Genomic DNA, 10984 nt, shown 5'->3' on the forward strand with positions numbered 1-10984 from the left:
ATTAAGTTCTCACACCAATTTTCGCGCACTTCTGTAAATTTTCTCGATGTCACAGTCACTATTTCCAAAGAACAACTTGCCACAAAGCTGTTCCGCAAGCCCACTGACCGACATCAACCCCTGCATTTTCAGATTGGCCAACCCCAGAATTGCAAAACAGAAGTCCCTTATATCCAGGCTCACCCTTCTAAACGATTGTGCTCTGACCGTACAGATTTCATTGAAAATTGTATTAGACTCAAATGTTCGCTATCTAGTAAAAAGAAAATACCCAGAAAAACTAATAGACGATGCCATAACTCGAGCCGACCAACTTAACCGTGTCAATAGTCTGAAAGGAAGTGACGGGAACGATAGGTCTGTTCAAACTAACCTTGTTCAAACACTTTCATCATCAGCTCCTAAGGTCTCTACTATATAGAAATGGCACCACAAGATCTTAACACAAAGTGATAATCTTGAAATAATCTTTCCTGGGCCACCTCGTGTTGTTTGCCGACGGTCAAAAAACATTCATGACATATTAACGTCATCTAATATTGGTGCCCGTAAAGAGCGGGGCTGCGCAGCTCGCAACCAACCGCGAAGCAAAGTATGTGTGCACATGCAAACCACACAAAACGTCGCGAGCACGTCTTCAGACTTTAGATTTAAGATTCGTGGTAGATTTGACTGCGACACTTATAATGCCGTGTACATGTTGCAATGTAGTGCCTGTTCGAAACAATATATTGGTCACACAGAAACTCCCTTCAGAATGCGCTTTAATAACCACAAATCTCATGTAAATATTTTCCCTCATCTACCGTTATCACGACACGTTCGCATGCCAGGCCACTCTTTCGACCGAATGAAAGCAACCATTCTTGAATCTGGTTTCCGCTCAAGTCATGATCGCGAACTCCGGGAATCATACCTGGTCCTGGTATTCAAGTTTAATACTTTAGCAGATGGTATCAATGAGGATGCTTCACGTTGACGTGGCTTCCTTCTACGTAAGTTAACTTGGTTAATAGTACAACAAGCGTTGTTTCAGTGCATGCATGCGACTCTCTGGGTTTCTGCAATTCACCAGTACGTCCTAGCAGTTATATATATATATATATATATATATGCGCGACGCTATAAAATGGAGACACGTCGTGGTCCAGATGCCATGCGTTTATTCTAATGCACGCGCACTTCCTCTTCATCGGCTTCTCCTAGAATCACCTTGTTTATGCGTCACACTTCCCCCTCCCCTCGAGAAAGTCCCAGTTCAGAAGGTGCAAAATAACACAGCAGTTTGCTAACATGCACAATGTCAGAGTTTCTATCTAAGGGTAGCACGGAGTGGTTGATCTCATAGTTCACTGTTGAAACCTTGCGTAGCATCTTGTAAGGTCCTTCCTTCCATGACGGAACTCAGTTTGCCGTTGTTGGGATGCCATGGTGTCTCGTAAAGGACAAGGTCACCGACTTGGAACTCAATCAGAAGAAATTTTCTATCATAAATGACTTTGCTCTTATTGTGGTAGGCGATAGGATTGGTAACTGCAGTTTTTCGCGCTTCTTCGACAGTTTCTTCTCGTTGTTCCAGTACAGTAGAATAAGATGGAATTCCATACATCAGGAAGGAAGGTGCGTAGCCGGTTACTTCGTGGGGTGTTCTGTTGTATTCGTCAATTACCTCCGGAAGCAGCTTAGTCCAAGACTTCTGTGGTTCTTCATTGATCTTACATTTAAGTCTCGTTACGATTGTCTGGTTTGTTTGCTCGTTCATGCCGTTGCATTGTGGATAATGAGATGAGGTAAATAGTTGGTGTACACAATTATGTTTTAAAAATTGCTTGAATTTTCCTGAGGTAAATCTTGTTCCACGATCTGAAAGGAGCTTCCGTGGTTTTCCAGAAGAAAAAATTGTTTTTAAGCATGAAATATAGACGTCGCTGTTCTCACTTTTATGAGCAAACGCCCATACGTAGCGAGTCGCATGATCAATAACCAAGTGTATAAACCTTTTTGACGAGCCATATCCAGAAAATCCTCCAATGGTGTCTATTGCAAAGAGGTCGAAGGGCTCTTCAGCTGGAGGCAGTGATTCAAGCGTCCCAAAATTTTTTGTTTTCGTCTTCTTGCATCTCTGGCATGTATCACAATGCCGAATGTAAGTGGAAACATCGGTTACCATATGCGGCCAATAATATTGCGGAGAGAGGAGTGATAGCGTCTTCTTCACTCCGACACGCCCAAAATGTTGATGTGCATTCTTCAGAAGGGTTGGGCGTAGTTCATGGGGCACGTATATTTTCCGTAGTCCTTTTCTTTTAACGATGATGATGTTATTTTCCAATGAGTGCGTTCCTTTTGGAAGCTCATTGTTGCATCGCTGAAGGTCCTCGTGTGATGGAAGATTAACTATTGGGGCTCTGGAGAGCACATCTGCTTCGACATTACTTGCGCCCTTTTGATGTTTGATGTTCACATTATACATAGACAATTTCAAAGACCACTGGAAGAGACGACCTTGAGGATTTTTAACATTCTTCAGCCACTGGAGTGCAGAGTGATCTGTTACAACTGTGAATGACTTTCCATGAAGGTAGCAATGCCATTTATCAATGGCATCTACAATGGCAAGACATTCTCTTTCTGTAATAGCATAGTTCACCTCGTGCTTAAGTAGCTTGCGAGAATAGTAGACAACAGGATGTTCTTTGCCTTTGTCATCAGGTTGTTTCAACATTGCACCGATGCCTTCGCCAGATGCGTCACAGTACACAGTACATGGTCTCGAATGGTCATATATGCGAAGCACCGGTTCTTCAGTTATCTGCTCCTTCAGTTCACGAAAGGCTTGCTCGCATGCTTCTGTCCACACCCACTTGCTGCCTTTGTGGAGTAGTTTTGTGAGTGGAAGAGCGGTATCGCTGAAGTGGGGGATGTACTGACAATAGGTGTCAAAATGCTGGAGATCTTTTTTTCGTTTTGATGTCGGAAATTTGAGTATGGCAGCCACGTTACTTTGCTTAGGTGTCACTGTTCCTTGTAAAATTTTGTGGCCCAGGTGATCAATGCTGCAGCATGCAAATTGGCACTTTTTTCGTTTGAGTTTTACGTTCTCTGTTTTGAGAGCTTTCAATAGTGCCTCAAGGTGTCGTATATGATCATTAATTGTCTCTGAGTATACGAGCACATCGTCAAAGTAATTGCTAACATTGGTGAGCTGATGTTTCGCTATTATTGATTTCATGGCTCTTTCAAATGTAGCCGGAGCGTTCTTCAACCCAAATGGCATTACCAACCACTTAAAATGACCATCAGGCGTGACAAATGCAGTTTTCTGAACATCGTCAGAATGCATTTGGACATGCCAGTATCCCGACGTTAGGTCCAGCGTAGTGAAAAACTTCGCCTTTCCGAAGTGGTCAAGCATATCGTCTATACGTGGAATTGGTTGAAAGTCGGGTACCGTTATGGCATTGAGTTTCCGGTGGTCAATAAATAGACGACTGCGTCCTTCATCTTTCTTTTCTGCTAAAATGACAGGTGCGGCGTAGGTCGATAATGAAGGCCTCACAACACCTTGCTTGAGGAGAGCGTCTCCACTTTGTCTGCCTGTGAACATCGGTATGGTGCTCTACGAATAGGAACAGCATCGGTAAGTGCGATCCTATGTTTCTCAGTAGTGATCCACCCAATATCTGTCTGAGATTTCGAAAATATCTCGCCATACTTGCTTAAAAGAGAGGCGAGCGCTGCACACTCATGCTCTGATATGTTTTCTGAAGTCAGAGTTCGCATCAGCGGGGCTTGAATGGTTTTCTTTTCATTGTGATGCGGAAGGTTCATATTCTCACGTGCTTGCGTCACTGACTTGCTTTCCAGATTTACAGAAAGATTGAAGTACGAAGCACTGTCTAAGCCAAGAATTAATTGCGTTCTCATGCCTCGCAGCACATGTGCATAAACTTTCTTTATGACATTCCCAATTTCTAACTGAATGTATACGCGACCCAAAGTTCGAATGCTTGATGCAGCTTGCTGGACCATGATGCTGGAGTCTCTCATCAACTGAAGTTTTAGCTGTTTGTACACATCCTCGCTGATACTAGTAATTGTTGCTCCTGTATCAAGAATTTCATTTACTGGCTTTCCATCGATGAGAGCACTGAAGTGTATTAATAAAACTCTGGGTCGCCCTCCTCGTTTCCCCGTTCAGTATCAATAGTGGACACATTGCCGCGGTGCGGACATTCGTTGTGCCAGTGAAACTGTCGTGGGAAACCAGCAGCTGAGCAGTATCTACATTTGTTTTGCGGGGCACGCGGTCGAGGAGTTCTTGTTGGCTGCTGCAGTCTGCTGAAGAGACGTGGAGCTCTTGATGCAATACTAGCGTTGCGAGTAAAGGAAACTCCTCTCACCCGTTTTAAAGATGTCTCGACCCGTTGAGCAGCACTGAGCCACTCTAATGACGAGTTGAAAGACAGTCTGGCGAGCGCCAGTTCCACATCAGGAGGAACATCATCAGTCAGTCCAGAAGTGATGTGGCACTCTTTCAGGTCAGCCAAGGAACCCAGTCGCTTTTTCTCGTCGTAGTAGTCCTTGATGGTCTGCCCTCCTTTCAGTCGGTAGTGAATGAAGAGACGGAAGGTATCTCTGTCAGTCGTTGCAAAGCGGGCTTGCATGTCGCACTTGATATCGTCCTAAGTTGTCTCGCCATTGCCAAAAATCTCTGTCAGGTACCACTTGAACACTCCCCCTTCAATGTATTCACTGAAGTGACTGACCCGATCGCGGTGAGTCTATGACGCCTCGGCTGCCTTCATGTCGAAAAGAAGAAGCCACTTGTCAATGGGGACGTCTTCTGGTGTTCCCTTAAACTTCTGTATGTTGATCGGAGGCTTTGGCCTAGCCATGGCACGTTGATGAGGTCAATCCTGTCGACTTGTGTGACGCTACAAAATGGAGGCACGCCGTGGTCAAGATGTCATGCATTCATTCTAATGCACGCGCACTTCCTCTTCGTCGCCTTCTCCTAGAATCGCCTTGTTAATGCGTCACACACACACACACACACACACACACACACACACACACACACACACACACACACATATATATATATATATATATATGTGCATGCTTGTGTACCTATAATTTTTTAATTTTTTTGTTTGCACATTGATTCACTATGATGCACTCTACACCCTGAGGCAAAAGGGTGTTAACAGGATGAGTGTGGTTTGTCCTTTTGGGAACTAATGTGGCTGCCACAATCATTAATCCTTTTATGGACTAAGGGCACCGAATCTAACAGTTGGTCTCTACAGACTAGCTCAAAAGACTTACATTTAGTCCTCACATTTATACCTTAGCGGGTAAACGTTAGTCCCACAAATCACCTCAATTGACTAACATTTAGTTCTCAATTACCCGTTTGAGAACTGGCTAACCTTCCTGTCCTTCCTTCTTCCTCACAATTACACCTTAACGGGCAACTATTAGTCCCTCATTTACACCTTACCAGACAACCGTCAGTCATCACAGTTGCACTTTGCCAGATGAACAGTTCATCCTCTAAAATACTCCAATTGGATGAACTTTTTATCACCAGTTCAAATATTCTTTTTTTCTTTACTCTCCTCCAGGCCTAATACTCTTTTCACATGTTTCTCTGCGCAGTGAGCTAGAAATGGTGCAGAGAAGAACACGCAAAAAATTATTTGGCCATCTGTGTGTCACTGCTTTTGCAGTCACTGCAACAACGAAATACACTAGTGAGACATTGAAGTCTTTTATTTTTTTTATATACTCATGAAGTTTCTACATTATTTAGGTGAATTTATGATGAAATGTACAAGTCCAGCCTCGTTGTCACATCTTGTACAGTCCCTGTGAAGCTCCTCTGACGGAAGCAATAGATGACAGGTATTGCAGACCCCAGCGCAGACAGCCTTCTGCATGTTGCGTGCCCACAGCTGTTACAATAATATTGTAAAAATGATTAGTCAAATGTGACAGAGGATGAAGATGCACGCATATGACAAGTACGTGCAAGTTGATTTAAAAAAATATGTGTAAAATATGACACGCAAATAACTTTACCTTCACATCTTGTACAGTCCTTCTGAAGATTTTCCAAAGAAAGCGATAGATGACAGGCATTGCAGACCCCAGCGCACACAGTCACAGCCTTCTGCACGGTGTGTGCCCACAGCTGCACATTAAGATTGTAAAAATAGTTAGTCACACATGCTGAGAATGAACATGCATGCATATGACTAAACATGCAAGGTGCAATAAAAACATAAGTGTAAAATATGGCATAAATAATTTCACCATGATGTGACACATTGTCAAAGATGCAATTCAATCCCCATAGTGCAACAGCTTAAGTGCATTGGCTGCAACCATAACTCTAAGGCGAAACGAAGCACAGTGCCGCCAACAAGTTGGCGAGTTCTAAGTGAGCGACGTCTTTAAGCTCAAGCAAGCGAACGCAACACTAAATACGACGTTGCACACGGAGCGTCTGTCGCCAGGAAACCGCGAACAGGAAAATGAGCGTACACTGGGCTGCCGCCACGAAAAGTGCCGAGCTGGTTTGAAGCGATGCCGAAGAAATCGACGGTGATGCGGTCCTTTTCTACAAACTCGAGCGAATGCAGCGAGCAAATGCAAGTCTGCCACCAATGGCCAACGTTGAGCTGCTTGCGACCTATTGACGGGGAAGCCAACTGTAATGCCGACCAATATTCACTGAGTTCTGACGCCAGCCCGTGCCCGTGCACTTACAGCTCACAACATAATACAACCAAGCTTGTTACGAGTAATAAGTGCAACGTGTTTTGAACGACTCGCAACACAGCGACGAAGTCTCCGCCCAATATTGTGAGCCCGGAGCTCATCACGGTGGCGAACATAGGCCAGCGCTTGATGAGCGGGCGTCTGGGCGCCGGCGGCAATAGTGGCTAATTTCTGAGTGGTCGAAAAGCACAGGCGAACTGCAAATGCCCAACCCAGGTGAAAATGTGTAAATGGGAATCCAAATGGTTTCAACTGGAAGTAACTGGGATCAACTGGTCCCAGTTGCAGGCCTACTAGTTTCAGCTGGGAATCAACTAGAAACAGTTGTTTCCAGCTGCAAGTGGTTCCAGTTAGTAGCTGGTCCCCGTTACAGCTCAACTGGCTGTGAATGGGGACCATCACCAGTTGAACTGGAAGCTGTTGGTCACAGTTATGTTCCAACTAGAAGTAGGATATGTTCTGGTTGTACGCTTCTTCATGGTGAAAAACGAAAAACGTAGAACTCGACGTATAATTGTTCCACTTCAACAAATGGGCTTTAGCCCATTTTTTTGTTATTTTAGTATATACACACAGAACTTTACAGACCACCAGCCTAGTAAGACAGATAAGGCGATAAAAAAATGAGTGTCTCATGGTTTGCAAAACTATCAACTCTTTTTTTCCTCATTCTCTGTGCATTGTTTTAACATTACTGACTCAATTAAAATAATATTATTGCGGAATATACAAGTGTGCAAACACATTGCAATCAAATGCACGCTGTTTTAGCTGTAGTAAATTCATCTGCATTTGGCTGTTGCCTGCATTTTTACATCGATCGTGGTGACAACACCCAGGGAAAGTGGTGCCAATTGATGTTAGGCTGTAATATTGCCGAATTATCTCACAGCGGGCATTCCTGCTTGACAGGTGCATTAATTTCGAACAACAACAACAAAAAATAACGCAGTGCCAAGCCTGTTGCTACCATGGCCGAGACTGCCAATATCCTATAATGCTGTAAACTCCAGCGCTATCGTGCGTCGCACACCACCACAAACCGTTTTACCATAAGCATCTACCACTCTCTCCCACTTGCTCTCTCATGCTATGCCTGAATGGCCGGCAATCGTCACTGTAGTTGCGTATCTAATCTTTCATTTCATTTATTTACTATTTCACGAAGCAGAAGGCATGGGAAAAAAAAGCTGGACAGAGCTTGTCTAGGCTTCCCAGCCGGTTACAGTTCGGCGTCACACAGTCAAAGTACACATATTTTGCAGAATAAAAAGTAATGGAAAACATTCAATGAATGCAGAGAGTCATCAGCATCTGAAACAAGATAAGCACTCTGAATACTTCATGAAGGCCACTCGACAATTGAAAGACCAGATATAGGATTCATTAGAAAAACGCAAAAAGTTCAGACCTACAGCATACATCAATGTCAACATCACTTCGTCCTAAAACATTTAAAACAGAGGGTAAAGTAATTTTTAACATTTGGGCACCGTAATTTGTGCAAGAGGACTTGACCTTAAATTTTTCCATCAGCCTCAAAGGCTACATAGGAACATATTTGGCAAGTTCTGTCATTTCGTTAAGCATCAAAATATGTTGTTTTATTTCGTGTTTATATCGGAGAAATAGGCGTAATTTATAGAGACTAAATACTTTTAGAATAGCAGGGGTGTGGAAGAGCTGCACAGAAAGGTAATCTCTGGGTAAAGCGTAAATGTAGTGTAAAGCTTTCTTACACTCAAATACTAAACAAAACAATGAAGTATAATCAGACATAAACATAAAATAGACTAACAATGATTTATTAAGCACTGGTTCCACAATTTGCAATTAAATAAGCGCACAGGCAGGAAAATTTTTAACACAGTGACAAGAAGTTTAGTACAGCATATCTGGTGAGGGTAAGCTACCATGCAATGGATATACAGGAAGAGCGGTGCTGTTGTGTTGTACGTCATGAGGAACGAAGGGTCATGGTATGCATAATTTAGGTATTTTGATTAGTGCTCGACAGTTTCATCTCTGGAAGTCTTTACGACTTCAGACGATTGTCGAAGAAGTGTTTTTGCCTGTGACAAGACGAATATGTGGATCCATAATTTTCGGAATGCCGCACTGGCTGCCTTGTCCGCAGCACAGCAGTTTGAAGGCAAATGATTCCTCCTGCTTTGAGTAAGTTAGGATCTAGATATAATATAATGTAACACAGAGGGCTTTGAGAATGCATATGATGGAACAATGCTTTATAAACAATGCTATAGACACTGCAGATTCGCTGCCATTTGTGGACAGCGAGTGTGACGCCCAAAAAGACGTACAACAACCACTTCAGGGAGCAGTGACACTGCAGCCCTTACATGACCTCTTCGGGTGGCAGACGGGCTGTTATAACTGGCAATGCAAGAATCCGCCCTGCAAGAGACGGTCATCGGCAAGCCCTCCTAACGCGGTCCACGTCCTGGAAAAATGCGAGAGGTGTCTGTGTGCGCAACATGGAACACGCATTGGCTCACAGAGATGTGCAGTCGGCGTCAGTCAAGATGCGCGTGCACAAAGGCAGGATATAAGAGGAGCGTCACGTGTGCGTTGGGTGCTCTCTCTCTCTCGACTTCTTTACGGCAGGTCGTGTAAAGGCCCGTATCGACGCCTAGGATGCTTGATCCGTGTATGTAAATAAACCATGTGTTCTTTGTGTGAACAAAGCCTCGCAAGGGTTCTTCCTCACACGGCGCCTGGGTGAATGCCTGTGCCCCTCTCCTCAGTCACATCACGTAGCAAATATCATTCACGTAGAACGCCTTAAGTCATACTTCAACCCACTTGTTCCCACCTGTTAGGTCGCCAGGATGGCTTCACCTTTGTAGAGGGGACTGGTTAAATATATTGAATAAATGAAGACGATATCACAGGCTCAGCTCTCATCGCCACGAGACGAAGGGGGGAAACCGACGTTCGAGCACCATCATTTGGTTCTGCGTGCATATTCTTCGAGCTACCACCCGCTTGTTCTGCTCGCTCAATAAATTGATTTACGATATTATTCCTATAAATTCATTGCGACCCATTCAAGGGCGAGACGATGTGGTGCAATAATAATTCTTTTTATATCACCTATGTCTAACAATTTTCTTTAATATTGAAAGCACAACTCTTTTTTTTTTCATTAACTCTCTCATTGGTATGTACCATTTTATATTGTACAAAGCAGTGTTAACGAAAATTTACAAATTTGATGCAGTTATTATGGTATGCATCAAGTGAAGCTATTTACATTCTTTTTGAGGCCAATGCTGTGCATGATGTGTGCTTCGATATTTTAATACTCACTTAATTGCTTGCACGTTTTTTATCAATTCAAATGTAAATAAACAATTGTGCTGGTAATATGGCGATGTAGAATGCCCAGTGCCAAGAAAAGCTTCAATGTAAAGCATATTCTCAATACAGTAACGCATGATAATTTCACAAACCGTATTACATTTGTAATCAGAAATCTGGCTCCCTAATTAATTGGCTGAGTGTAAATTTCTTATGTGTAAAGGGACGCTACACGACTGGCAGCCAACATGACTGAAATGCATAGCAGTGATGTTGTAGTCAGTTTTTACGCAGGGCTGAAAGAATAAACGAGCCAAAAAGATAGCAAAGCATCTTTCTGTGTGCCACATCTCTCTTTAGTTCTTGTGACTGGTGAATTCTCTGAGCAACAAAAATGCATGGTTGGCATTAGATTTCTATTCGTATGTCGATCAGCTTATATGTAAACTTCATGGTGCATACATTTAAAAATTCCATGGCTGCGCATTGATCGTATTGATTTTTTCACCTACTTGCAGGGAAAATTAACCTGCTAGTCGTCACTTAGAAATGCCGTGACAGTGAAGATTGTCATTGTCTCTCTTGCAGAGATGGTTTCGGAAACGGAGGAAACTGAGGCAACTGGCAATCGTGGAAGCGGACAACCCCGCGTCGCCAGGCATGTTTGTTTTAATGCGTTGCTTGACACTTTAGCTCCTTACCATAGTAGTCGTTGTGTTCATATTGCTGTGGGAAGACACACAAAAAAAACTAGGTGTTTTAAGATTTATTTACACAGCGCCGAAGCGTAAATTAAGATGGAGAACAAGAGCACGCCCCACACACTAAAATAACATCATCTTTCTCGATGCTTCTCTTACTGCTTTAGTGTGAC

General features: G+C 43.3%; 1 protein-coding gene across 10 annotated transcripts in view; it reads left to right on the forward strand.

Annotated features, from left to right (window-relative positions):
- The window catches only part of LOC119178128 (uncharacterized), a 435306-nt gene that overhangs the window by 370663 nt on the left and 53659 nt on the right, over nt 1–10984 (forward strand). For 6 of the 10 annotated variants that reach the window (XM_075890937.1, XM_075890940.1, XM_075890936.1 and 3 more), the window contains one exon: nt 10699–10768. The exons of the other annotated variants lie outside the window; for them this stretch is intronic. In XM_075890937.1, the coding sequence (XP_075747052.1) occupies nt 10699–10768 (70 nt within the window). The remainder of the gene's footprint in view (nt 1–10698; nt 10769–10984) is intronic. 10 annotated transcript variants of the gene reach the window in all.

The sequence above is a fragment of the Rhipicephalus microplus genome, chromosome 3, assembly GCF_043290135.1.
Source record: "Rhipicephalus microplus isolate Deutch F79 chromosome 3, USDA_Rmic, whole genome shotgun sequence".
Classification (NCBI taxonomy): domain Eukaryota; kingdom Metazoa; phylum Arthropoda; class Arachnida; order Ixodida; family Ixodidae; genus Rhipicephalus; species Rhipicephalus microplus.